Below are 14,026 nucleotides of genomic sequence, written 5' to 3'. Positions count from 1 at the left end.
TTTTTCAATTGGATCTCTATTGCCAGTATTTAAAAAAATGAGATGAGATCCCCATGTACAATGTTTCATGGCACTTAGCCAAAACAAGGGCCTCCATAAAAAATGCAAGGCTAGTTCAAATCTCATTCTCTCTCGGTTTTCCTCCCTCGGGAACTAGTCCAATGCACGCCCACAGAGTTCAGTACCAGAACTCTGAATCAATAAGCTATTCCCCCTTTGGGAGGTCCCCAATGGAGAGGTGGGGGCTGACCACCATGTATGTACCCCTCTCTTTCTCAGATCTATACAACTAGAAGGATCAATCCCAGGGTTTATAGGAAGACCCCCGAGGGAGTCCTTAATTTAGCCTGGGAAATATTCCACTCTCATTTCCCCACTTGGGTGGATGTCCAAACCCTCCTAAAATATCTTATTCTCTAGGGAAGAAAAGGCACTGATTATAACTAATGCAAGGGAGAAAGTGGATAAGACCAATCAAAACTATGCAGGGCACAGCTTGGAGCCCCAGTCATTCCCAACACGGACCCTGGGTGGGATCATCAAGAGGAAAACAGTTGGCAGAACCTCACACATTTCAGGGATTTGTTTCTTAAGGGCTTAGTCAACGGGAAAGAAACCCATAAATTGAAGTAGGGTACTGGGAGTCATCCAGGGACCGGAGGAAAATCCCCCAGCCTTCCTTGAGTGCCTAAGGGAGTGTCTCCAACTGTACGCAAATATAATCTGAAGCCATTGGAAGGGCAGGCCACTCTTAAGTCCCAGAGTGCCCCAGACATTGTGAGAAAATTACAAAAGTTGGGGAGAGGGCCCACCATGCCCACTGCCCGGCTGGTGGAATCAGCACTTCGGGTGTTCAACAACCAGGATCTGGAGGTGAATGCAAAGGAAGATAAACCTCCCAGGAATGATGGCCCCCCAAGGGACCCTGTGACATTGATGAGTCGCCCTGCGTTTCGAAGACCATGCCCACCGTGGAGAGAAGGGCTTAAAACCAATCAGTGTGCAAACTGCATGGAGGAGGGTCACTGGAAGGGAGAATGCCCCAAATGTCTCGGAAGGAAACTAGGTGGACCACTGTGTCCTGGCCCAACCTCACCGGTTGCACACATAAAAGAAGAAGAGAACTGAAGGGGCCTAGGTGCTCCTCAGAGCACCCTGGAAATTACCCCTGAGGAGCCTCAGCTGACCCTGACCATAGCGGGTAAAAAGGTTGACTTTTTAGTTGACACAGGGGCCACCTTCTTGGTCTTGAACACTCGACAAGGCAAAATGACCAAAGATAAATGTAAGATCATGGGAGTGGAAGGGAAGCCACAGGAGTGCAATTTTATAGAGCCCCTTGAGTGCGCTTTGGAAGGAAAAATGTTATCTCACTCTTTCTTATATATCCCGGAATGCCCAATTCCTCTAATAGAAAGAGACTTACTATATAAATTGGGAGCTACAACTTATCTCAGAGACAAAAACCTTATCATTGAAATACCCAAGACCACCTTCCATTCTGTAGCCCTAGCGCTACTGCCCTCTGCCAATAATAATGGCCCAATTAACCTTGAGGGGATTAACCCCTCAGTATGGGCCCACGACAGAGCCCTTAAACCAAAGGGCTTAACCCTTTAAACCCCCACCCTTTTCTTAAAGGTTTTAGCTAAAGATCTTAGTGATCTTGAGTTAGAACAGCGAACTATACCTCAATATGTGGACGACATTCAATCGCCAGCGCCACCAAAGAGCTTTCTGACCATAACACAGTTAGCACCTTATATCATCTGGCTGAGAGAGGATATAAAGTTTCAAAGCAAAAAGCCCAGATCTCCCTCCAGCGGGTAGAATACTTGGGATTTATAATAGAAAAGGGGCACATGTTGCAGCAAAAATAGAAATGAGATTTTTCTGATAAACAAGGAAAATAAGCAACAATGAACAGGCTGGGGAAACAGCATAAACAGGCCTGAAAGAGTTAAGCAATCTTGGTTATCCGTTAGCTGTTACTACAAACAAACACTTGTAGCTAGACTTGTCCTTCACAAAGCTAAACAAAGCTAATTACTCTCTGATTCCATATGAATTGTACCCTGCACCTGGCATTTATGCTCTGCATTCTCTGGTAGCAAATCACCCCTTGTAGCTGTTTACATTTCAGAAAGAAGGTCGCAGGCCGATAACCCAGAGATGAATGGACCCAATTACCAGGCTGCCTGATAGCAGCAGTGACTGTTTTAAAATATTGCAAGAAGAAGAATGCAAGACCTTCACCACTTTGTTCCTTTATCACTTATCCTGGACTGCAAGTTCCACCTATAAGACCCCCTGCAATTCCCCAAGACAGGGGGGCACAGTTCTTGAGGTGCTAGCCTACTGTGTCTTCCCTTCTTCCTGGCAGAAAAATAAAGCCATCTCTCTCTTCCTCCAAAATCTCTGCCTCTGTATTTCTGTTCGGCATCGGTACACAGGAAAGCTGAAATTTCGGCAACACACAGGGCACTATCTAAGGAGAAGAAGGAATTGGCTTGCCAGATGGCCCCCTCTAGTATGAGAAAACAGCTCTGGGGGTTCCTAGGGATGGTTGGGTTCTGCTGTATATGGATCGCCAACTTTGGCTTAGGTGCTAAGCCTTTGTATGAACAATTAAAGGGAAGGACCCTGACCCTTTTGAGTGGACCCCCAATTGTGACCGGGCATTCCTGGAACTGAAAAACCACCTCATAAGAGCCCCCGCATTAGCCTTACCCAACCTGAGCTGTCCCCTCCATCTATATATACGAGAGAGGAGAAACTGCCCTGGGGGTGTTTACACAAAAACTGGGACCTCTGACTCAGGTTGTAACCTATTTTTCTAAACAATTGGACCAAACCCCTAAAGGATGGCACCTATGCTTACAGGCTGTAGCTGCTACTTCTCAGCTTCTCAAAGAAGCTAACAACTTAACTTTTGGACAGCCCCTGACTATCTAGACCAGCGGTCCCCAACCTTTTTGGCACCAGGGACGGGTTTCATGGAAGACAATTTTTCCACAGACCGTAGGGTGGGGGGGGGATGGTTTCAGGATGTTTCAAGTGCATTACATTTATTGTGCACTTTATTTCTATTATTATTACATTGTAATATATAATGAAATAATTATACAACTCACCGTAACGCAGAATCAGTGGGAGCCCTGAGCCTGTTTTCCTGCAACTAGATGGTCCCATCTGGGGTGATGGGAGACAGTGCCATCCGCAGCGTGTTGCTTATGTCCAGTCTACTCGGTAATCTCGTTTTGGTTGCTGTCACTGCAGAAAACCATGCTTCACAAAGACAGGATGTTGGAAATGCAGGCAGGCTTTTCAGTGCTTTTGTGGCAATCTCAGAATATTCCGCCTTGACTTTCATCCAAAACGTATGGAGATTTGAAGTTGTCTCAAACATACTTTTAAGGGCACCGTCATTTGCGATCTCAAGCAGTTGATCCTCTTCTAGCTCGGACAAAGTCGATTCACCTGGCTTATTTACAGATGGGTTGCGGATCCATTCCTTCCCAGTTCAGGGGTCTTTTGTGGTTGGGAAGTAATGCTCAAACTCTTTTTTTTTTTTTAATTTATTTATTTATTTTATTTATTTTTGGCTGTGTTGGGTCTTCGTTTCTGTGCGAGGGCTTTCTCTAGTTGCGGCGAGTGGGGGCCACTCTTCATCGCGGTGCGCGGGCCTCTCACTGTCGCGGCCTCTCTTGTTGCGGAGCACAGGCTCCAGACGCGCAGGCTCAGTAGTTGTGGCACACGGGCTTAGTTGCTCCGTGGCATGTGGAATCTTCCCGGGCCAGGGCTCGAACCCGTGTGCCCTGCATTGGCAGGCAGATTCTCAACCACTGCGCCACCAGGGAAGTTCCAGCTCAAACTCTTTTGAAAGCTGAGATAGGTGATCATGCACCAGCTGGGAGAAAGAAGGCCCTGGCTTAGTCTCTTTCAAAATATCTGTTAATGTTTGAAACGTCAAAAATCCCAATGTTCACTCGTCGCTCCCATAATTCCGGTTTGGCTTTGAATGCAGCCACTTTATCTGTCAACTTGAACACAGTTGTCATTCTCCCCTGAAATGACAGATTGAGTTCACTGAGCAGGTTGAATATGTCACACAAGTAAGCAAGTTTTGCGACCCATTCTGTGGCACTGAAATGTGCTGCCAGTGGTGACTGTTTTTCTAAAAGAAATCTCTGGAGTGGCTCTCTTAACTCAAAAACTCTGGCCAGTGATCTACCTTTAGAAAGCCGTATCACTTCTGTGTATAAGAGAATACGTATGTGCTCTGCGTCCATCTCCTCACAGAGCTGTGCAATCAGACGTGAGTTAAGGGTATGTACTTTAATGTGGGTGATAATTTTAATCACATCCTGCAAAACGTTGTTAAGTTCAGGTGACATTTTTCGGCTAGTCAGCATTTCTCTATGGATGACACAGTGTGTAGACTTACATTCAGAAGTGACTACTTTGACCTGAGTTGTGAAACCAGAAAGCCGTCCAGTCATGGCAGCCGCTCCGTCCGTGCATATACCGACACAAAATGACCAATTCAGTTTTCCTGATATGTACTCATTCAAAGACTTGAATAGTTCTGCAGCTGTGGTATTGGTTGGCAACAAAAGTGCACACAACATATCCTCATGCACATCCTCCTGAAAAATATATCGCACAAAAACAAGCATTGCTGCCTTGCTGTCAACATCGGTAGATTTGTCAGCCTGGATTACATACATGGTGACTCATTAATCCTCTCTAACAACTGTGCCTCAATATCCTCTGCTATTTCATCAATTCATCTAGTTATGGGGCTAGTGAAAGAGGAACACGTGCCACCATTTGAACTGCAGCCTCTCCTAAAAGTTCACAACAAATGTCCTTAGCAGCAGGCAGGATCAACTCTTCACCGATAGTAAAGGGCTTCTTAGGTGTATCAATGCTGTTAGCCACTAAGAATGATGGTCTCAGTGCAGACACATTTGAGGAAGTGGTGGCCTTCGATAATTGCTTCTGTTCTTTGTGTTCACATTTTTTTCTTTTGAGAAACTCCAAATGCTTGTCTTTCCATGCAGGGTGCTTGGTCTCCATGTGGTGAAGCAGTTTTGGAGGTTTCATGGCTTCGTTGGATGGCCAGTCGCCACGTATTATACAAAGGGGTCTTGGAGAATGTGAATCACCTGCTGCAATGAACCCGTAATTTAAGTAGAACTCTTGGTATTTTCTTTTAAATGCAGCTGTCTTTTTGTTGGCAGTCTTAGAGTGCTATCTCATTATTGGGTCTTTCCCCCTTTTCAAAGAAGTTTTCCAGCAACATTTGTTCTTTACTCATTATGGCTACTGTTAGCTGTGGGCTTACCAAAACTGTGACTGAGACAGTGTGGGAAAGAGGCGCAGACAGAAGTGGTAAATAAAATAATGGGCAGGCCACGTGCAGACTAAATTAAGTGTCGCATTCTGACTTAAAGCCTGCCACCAGATGCAGCTTAATTGTCACTTGACACTCACTGACAGGGTTTTTTTTTTTTTTTAAGTATTTGTTTATTTATTTATGGCTGCGTTGGGTCTTCGTTTCTGCGCGAGGGCTTTCTCTAGTTGTGGCAAGCGGGGGCCACTCTTCATCGCGGTGCGCGGGCCTCTCACTATCACGGCCTCTCTTGTTGCAGAGCACAGGCTCCAGACGCGCAGGCTCAGCAATTGTGGCTCACGGGCCCAGCTGCTCCATGGCACATGGGATCCTCCCAGACCAGGGCTCGAACCCGTGTCCCCTGAATTGGCAGGCAGACTCTCAACCACTGTGCCACCAGGGAAGCCCCACTGATAGGGTTTTGATATGAGTCTGCAAGCAAATAATTATTATGGTCTCTGTGCAGTCAAACCTCTCTGCTAATGATAATCTGTATTTGCCGCTGCTCCCCAGCACTAGCATCACTGCCTCAGCTCCACCTCATATCATCCGGCATTAGATTCTCGTAAGGAGCGTGCAACCTAGATCCCTCACATGCGCAGTTCACAGTAGGGTTTGCACTCCTATGAGAATCTAATGCTGCCCCTGATCTGACAGGAGGTGGAGCTCAGGCAGTAATGCGAGCGATGGGGAGCGGCTGTAAATACAGATGAAGCTTTGCTCGTGCACCTGTCGCTCACCTCCTGCTGTGTGGCCCAATTCCGGTCCATGGCCTGGGGGTTAGGGACCCCTGATCTAGACCTCCCATTGCCTCCGAGCCCTCATTAAGGAAAGCGGGGGCAGGTATCCCCTACTTCTGAGGCAGGGGATAGATGGGCCCCAGGCTGAGCAGCTGAAATTTGTCTCCTGAGGACAGACACTTCAAGATAAAGACAATGGCAGGAGCAGAGAGGTGCTAAGCCCTGCTTGGGTAAAAAGATAAGGAGGTTACATACTTCTCGTTCTTGAGGTCAAGAAGACCTCCCAAACTACACATGAGCAGAAATGATCCTCAGGGGTCAGGGAAGGGAAGGGATGCTAACCCATAATATGTCCTGCCAACCTCCCAGAAACCCTCACACTGGAATCCATCTTGGCTAAAAGATGTGAGCACGCATGGGGGAGAGCCTGAGTCAGATCAGATATGGGAACGAAGCAAGATGACTGGCCAGAGGAAAACAAAGACCCATAAAACTGATGCTATATAAGCAATTTAAGACACCCCCAAAGCGTGACTCTCTCTCTGAACCCACCCGTGTGTCCTTTTCACATGTACTCTGCTTCTAATAAATGCTTTACCCACTTCACTACCTTCCGTCTCTCTGCTAAATTCTTTTTTAAAATTATTTTTTAATGTTTATTTATTTTTTATTAGTCATCCATTTTATACACATCAGTGTATACATGTCAGTCCCAATCTCCCAATTCATCACACCACAACCCCCACCCCCCGCTGCTTTCCCCCCTTGGTGTCCATACATTTCTTCTCTACTTCTGTGTCTCAATTTCTGCTCTGTAAACCGATTCATCTGTACCATTTTCTAGGTTCCACATATATGCATTAATATACGATATTTGTTTTTCTCTTTCTGACTTACTTCACTCTGTATGACAGTCTCTAGATGCATCCACGTCTCCACAAATGACCCAATTTCGTTCCTTTTTATGGCTGAGTAATATTCCATTGTATATATGTACCACCACTTCTTTATCCATTCGTCTGTTGATGGGCATTTAGGTTGCTTCCATGACCTGGCTATTGTAAATAGTGCTGCAATGAACATTCGGGTGCATGTGTCTTTTTGAATTATGGTTTCCTCTGGGTATATGCCCAGTAGTGGGATTGCTGGGTCATATGGTAATTCTATTTTTAGTTCTTTAAGGAACCTCCATACTGTTCTCCATAGTGGCTGTATCAATTTACATTCCCACCAACAGTGTAAGAGGGTTCCCTTTTCTCCACACCCTCTCCAGCATTTGTTGTTTGTAGATTTTCTGATGATGCCCATTCTGACTGGTGTGAGGTGATACCTCATTGTAGTTTTGATTTGCATTTCTCTAATAATTAGTGATGTTGAGCAGCTTTTCATGTGCTTCTTGGCCATCTGTATGTCTTCTTTGGAGAAATGTCTATTTAGGTCTTCTGCCCATTTTTGGATTGGGTTGTTTGTTTTTTTCAATATTGAGCTGCATGAGCTGTTTATATATTTTGGAGATTAATCCTTTGTCCGATGATTCATTTGCAAATATTTTCTCCCATTCTGGGGGTTGTCTTTTCGTCTTGTTTATGGTTTCCTTTGCTGTGCAAAAGCTTTGAAGTTTCATTAGGTCCCATTTGTTTATTTGTTTTTATTTCCATTTCTCTAGGAGGTGGATCAAAAAAGATCTTGCTGTGATTTATGTCAAAGAGTGTTCTTCCTATGTTTTCCTCTAAGAGTTTTATAGTGCCCGGTCTTACATTTAGGTCTCTAATCCATTTTGAGTTTATTTTTGTGTATGGTGTTAGGGAGTGTTCTAATTTCATTCTTTTACATGTAGCTGTCCAGTTTTCCCAGCACCACTTATTGAAGAGACTGTCTTTTTCTCCATTGTGTATCCTTGCCCCCTTTGTCATAGACTAGTTGACCATAGGTGCGTGGGTTTATCTCTGGGCTTTCTATCTTGTTCCATTGATCTATATTTCTGTTTTTGTGCCAGTACCATATTGTCTTGATTACATCTCTGCTAAATTCTTTTTTCAAAGAAGACAAGGACCGAGGTCCCATTTCAGGCCTGATGGCCCTCGTGGTCTAGTGGCTAGGATTTGGAGCTTTCACTGTTGCAACCCAGGTTCAATCCCCAGTTGGGGAACTAAGATCCCACTTCAAGCCACCGCACTCCACACCCCCCACTTGCCAACACCCATCAAACCTTCCAAGTCCAAGCCATGCTTCTAGACAACCCATCTGTGACTCTGAGGCTCTGTAATGTCCTTAACCTTGCCTCCTTGCTACCTCAGACAGGTCCAAAATTAACTCATCATTGTGAGGAAGTTCGGGAACAGGTTTAATGCAGCAAGCCTGACTTAAAGATCTCCCCTAGACAGAATGCAGAATTGGAATGGTTCACTGCTGGGAGCAGCTTTATGAAAGATGGAAAATGAAAGGCAGGATATGCTGTAGTTTCCATCACTGAAGTGGTAGAAGCTAAAGCCTTACCCTCTGGCTGCTCTGTTCAAAGGGCTGAATTAATTGCCCTAATCAGAGCACTAGAACTGGGAAAAGGGAAAGTTGTCAATATCAACACTGACTCTAAATATGCCTATTCAATCCTATGCACCCATGGGGCCATGACACCCATGGGGCCACCTGAAAGGAGAAGGGAATCCTGACCTCAGGAAATAAACAAATAAAAAGGGGGCGGGGCGGATTATACAGATGCTGAAAGCTATACTCCTATAGCAGTTATTCACTGTAAAGACCATCAAAAGAGAGAAGCAGAAATAATAAAAGGAAATAACAGGGCAGATATGGCAGCTAAACAAGCAACAGAGGGTGGGGACAGACCTCAAATGGCACTGCTATCAGCTCCCCAGACCCTAACTCCTACACTCCCATATCCACTCCAGAAGAAAGAGAAAAGGCTTTGAGATGGCGCTATTTTAAAAGCCCAGAATAACTAGGATGGATGGCTAATGATCATGGGCAGCTGCTCTTCCTGTCAGCTATTGTACTCCAAGCCGTCTGGGAAGCTTACCAGAGCACACATTATGGGCAGGAGACACTATATCAATGGCTCATCAAATCCATGACTACTCCTGAAACAGGTGGTTGAAGCTTGCCCTATCTACCTCCAGAATAACCCCAACACTCACCCCCACAGGTCAAGGGAGTGACCCCCACCTAGTATAGATGCACATATCCAGGTCAGAACTGGCAAAGTGAATTTACAGTAAAGCCCTGGGCACAAGGAAATTTTAGGTATTTGTTGGGTCTGACTGACACCTTCTCCGGCTGGATGGAGGCATTTCCCACCCCAACACAGACCACCTTGGAGGTCTCTAAGGCCCTGCTCAAGGAAACGATCCCTCAGTTTGGGCTCCCTAAATCCACTCAAAGTGACAATGAGCCCACCTTTATTTCTCAAACTACTAAAGGAGTCTCAAGAGCCCTAGGAATTAAATAGAGTTTGCACTCTGCTTTGGAGACCACAATCCTCAGGGAAAGCAGAAAGAAGAAATCAAACTCTCAAAAGAAATTTTGCCAAATTATGTCAAGAGACTCATCAACCCTGGATCTCCCTTCTCCCCATAGCACTTCTAAGAATGCGAACAGCCTCTAAAGGAAAGCTCAGATTAGGTCCATATGAGATAATGTATGGGAGGCCCATTCCTGAAGGAGCCAGCTACAAGGCCAACCTTAGGGATATGGACTGACTGAAATATGCCGTACAGACAGGGAAAATAATCAAGGCTTACACGCTGACGGGAATCAGGAATTGCCGTCCCCTTCTGACATGATTTTACATCCTTTGTTCCCTCGGGGTTGGGTTTATTTGAAAACCTGGATGGCTAGGAATCCACAAGATCAGTTAGACCCCAAGAGGATAGGACCTTATCTAGTAATCTTGACTACTCTATCTGCCTTAAAATTACAGGGCGTTACTCCATGGGCCCACCATATCAGAGTGAAGACAGCCTGAGGAAGAAGTTACTGAGCCACACACTCAATACACCTGTGAACGTGTCAAAGACCTTAAGTTACTTTTCAAAAGGACAAACTTACCAATAAATAAGTAATGTGATGGATAGGCTCAGTAGCTGGCCTTTTCATTGCTATTGCCTTACTTGGCTTCTGCTGTTTTGCCAAAGCCCTCCCTCTGGCAAACATCTCCTCTGTCCATTCTGGATATTGGCATATTAATATTGGAAGCAGGATGAATGGCTATTGTTGTTTATTCTTCTCAACTCTCTCTGTCCTATCTCTTACAACTGTCCATGCAAAATGGGAATTCAATGCAATAGTAAATCTCTCAAGAATTATAGTCCTTGGACAAAATCTATCCCCACCGCCACCCTCAAAGTGACACCTATGGATTAAAGGTACAGTAAGTCCCCTACATACAAACCTTCAAGTTGTAAACTTTCAAAGATATGAACGTTCATCTGGTTCCAGCAAGGAACCAGAACCTGTGCCATCAACGTCAGGCATGAGTGAAATTGCAGCTTGCCCTCCATCTCCTATTGCTGATTATCCTTCAGCTCTACCATCTCCCACCTCCTCTCCCTCCTCCATTCAGTAACTCTTCTTGCCTGTTCACTCGATGCCAGCCCCTGTATGCCAGCTGTTGTACTGTACTACTGTACTTTTCAAGGTACTGTAAGATTAAAAATGTTTTTATTTTTTGTGTTTGTTTTTTATGTATTAGTTGTGTGAAAAGTATTATAAACCTCTTACAGTACAGTACTATATAGCCGATTGTGTTAGTTGGATACCTAGGCTAACTTTGTTGGACTTACGAACAAATTGTACTTACGAACGCACTCTCGGAACTGAATTCATTCATATGTAGGGGACTTACTGTATTACATTTTACCCCTAAGAATGACAACCTCACTCTCACCTTGGCTAACTGTTCTGCTAAACCTATCCCTCTTGAAGTTCATATCCCATCCCTAACTCTGCTTTCCTGCTTGGATCTCACCCCTTCCATTAACATTTCTAATGAACACAAAGCACTCACTCTGAAGAGCCATCTTGCTGCCGCTGCTCCTATCAAACGCCCCTACCAAAGGGAGGAACTTACAATAACACCCTGGGGCTGCTCTGGACTCCAATCAATTCTTCTTCCATTACCCCACAATTTAAGTGCCCCAGGATTGACTTCTACAGAAATCTCACCCATTGGTGCCCTCTGGACTGATTTGATGGATACACACAAGGACCAGGTGGGAGATGTATTTATTGGGGAGGAAAAATGCCAGTTGTCTGGCATTTAGTATATGGCCCTCCTAAGGCCAGGGGAAAAGCCAATAGCCAAGACTCCCCCAGTAACCCCCTCTATGCAGGTGGGCCTCTCTCCCCACACTGCAAAGGCACCCCCTCTTGGGCTATCCACTTACAGAGGTGGTTTAACTCAGAAGTGCGTAAGGCACGGGGTCCCCCTGGGTATCTGTTCCTTGGTGGCCTGCGAATAAACCAATTGCCCCATCAGAACAACCCCAACTCCTCCTTCCCTTCTCTGAGATGGGCTCTAGCCTATGAGCGTTCAGATAATGCCCAGTTTTTGGGACAAAGCACGCTAGGCCAGCTAAGTTCTCGGAACCTAGGCATAACCATTCATAACGTCACCTAGCCCTGAGATAAAAGGGCAATAGGACTCATTCTGGTAGGAGGAGGGATTGCTCTCAGACTGGGGGGAGGGTGTCACATACCATGAAATTACTTTACAAAAATCTCATGTGGGCCCTTGAGTACTTGTCTAAAAATCCGGGGAATGCCTTACAAGGACTCCGTACTTCTCTGGACTCACTAGTACATGTTGTTCTCGATAACAGGCTAGCTCTTGACTATCTCCTGGCTGAGCAAGGAGGCATATGCACAGTTATTAACAAAACCTGCTGCATGTATGTCAGTAACTCTGGCCAGATTGAGGTAAACATAAAAAAGATATATGAACAAGCTCAACGGTTATATAGATATAACACACAAGGTCCAGAGCCCAGCTCCATCTGGAATATGGTCAAACAGAGCCTCCCCAGCTGAACTTGATTTCTTCCATTTCTTGGCCCACTAATTGCTATTATCCTCCTGCTTATCTTCCGGCCTTGCCTCCTTAGCTGCCTTGTCAACTTTGTTAGTAAACAGCTTGAAGCCATCAAACTTCTCATGATACTAACACAAGGGTACTTGCCACTGGGCCTGCAGCCTGGCCACAATCAGACTTATTTTAGGCTAGTCAGGGAACAGTTCTGCTCCTCTAATCCAGGGAAAAACTATGCTCAGGTTAAGCAGGAAGCAGCTTCAGAAGTCAGACCTTCCCCCTTTAAGAATGAGGAGCAGTAACAAGGAAAGGGGCGATTTTGTTGCCAGAGCTGCTGGAGATATTTGCTCAAAACCCATCAACCCCCGCACCTTTAGCAGGACTTCCTTGCTCAAAACCCATCAACCCCCCACCTTTAGCAGGAGTGAACATAAATCTTTAAGGTAAAGGGTGCAGAGATAAGAAAGGAAACTACACAAAAAAAGAAAAACCCACATAGAACCAGCTGGGACCAAGATGGCAATGAATCTGACCTCCAACAGACCCTGAGTCTCATTATACACTGATTTCATTACATTAACATACTAAATGACACACCTACCGGAGGCCAAGACCAGACATTAAAGACCAAAAAAGGATAAAAAGGGGGTGGCAGCCCAGTCCCTCAGAAAAAGCTCTGCCCCTTCCCGGTAGGCTACTGCATATGCCTCCATATAATTAGCCTCACTCCTCCTCGCTTTGTTTTTACTCTCTAAAATTAAATCCCTCCCGCCAGGTGGGCGAGGAGTTGAACTGTGAACTTAGTTCCCACGTCCCCATTCTTCGGCCCCTGAATAAAGCTTGTGCCTTATACTCGCTTGCTCAAACCCAAATGGAAAAAGAGCTCTCCTGCCACCGGCTAGGGCCCGGGTAGGGTCCAAACGACGTAATTCGGTAGCACCTCTGAGTACTCCATTACCTTGGCGCCTCGGGACACACCAACACCTTGGGAAGCAGGGCAATGAGGCCTGGACACTCACCCGCCAGCGGCTCCGCAGGGCTCCCGCATCCGCCCCCCAGCCCGCCACCTCGCCTGCAAGGCGGGCCTGCTCAACTCCCCACGCCCGCCAGCCCGGCCCTCTTCTCACGCCAGGCGCCAGCCCCCAGCCCGCACCAGACCTCCTCCGGCTCCGCCCGGCCCCGCCCCCCGCCCCTCGCGGGCCCGCCCCGGGCAGACACCGGCTCCCGGCCCTCTCCCCCGGCCTGCCAGGTCCCCGGGCCCCGGCGGAATCCGCCCGGCTCCTGCCCGCCCCCTCGTCTCCTGCCCGCCCCCTCGTCTCCGGCCTCTTTCCGCCGGGCCGTCTAGCGGCCGCCGGGAACTCACCCGGACCCAGACGCCGAACATGTCGTCGAAGTGGCGCTGTTTAGCAGGCCAGGAAGACGCCGAGGACGGGGGCTAGGCCGGGAAGCGCGCGCCCAGGACCGGCGGCGCGCGGCACCTCCTCCGACCCTACCCCGAGGGCCGGAGCCGGGTGTCAGAAGGTTCTTTCTCGCGGGACTCCCGCCCTGCCCCCAGGGCCCCAAGCCAGGGCCTTCCAGGGCGGGACCGAGGCCCCGCGGGGAGCTGGGGGCTACCTCGCTCCTAGTTTAAGGTCCCTTGTTTATTACGCGGCTCCCTCTGCCTCCTGGTCCTCTCGGCTCACACTCTGAGCATCCCTGACGGAGAACTCCCTCTCCTCTGCTTGTTTAAACTGTAGCAAGCCTGGAGCAAGTAAGTGTATGCTGGTCAAAGAAATGGGAATTCACGCCAATTCAAAGAGCACCGAAATACATTCAGTAGACATCCATAATGAGCTCCTACTCTGAGCC

At 46.9% G+C, this 14,026-nt stretch overlaps 1 protein-coding gene across 1 annotated transcript in view; it reads right to left on the bottom strand.

The window, feature by feature from the left end:
- Window positions 1–13,662, bottom strand: part of LOC103008223 (NADH-cytochrome b5 reductase 2) — a 34,979-nt gene extending 21,317 nt beyond the window's left edge. Inside the window, exon 1 of the mRNA XM_057553261.1 lies at window positions 13,542–13,662. Within this exon, the coding sequence (XP_057409244.1) occupies window positions 13,542–13,562 (21 nt within the window). The 5' untranslated portion in view covers window positions 13,563–13,662. The remainder of the gene's footprint in view (window positions 1–13,541) is intronic.
- Window positions 13,663–14,026: the final 364 nt, after the last annotated feature.

The sequence above is a fragment of the Balaenoptera acutorostrata genome, chromosome 9, assembly GCF_949987535.1.
Source record: "Balaenoptera acutorostrata chromosome 9, mBalAcu1.1, whole genome shotgun sequence".
Taxonomy (NCBI): Eukaryota; Metazoa; Chordata; class Mammalia; order Artiodactyla; family Balaenopteridae; genus Balaenoptera; species Balaenoptera acutorostrata.
Note: the sequence above shows the minus strand (reverse complement) of the source record. Positions and strands in the feature narration are given on the sequence as shown.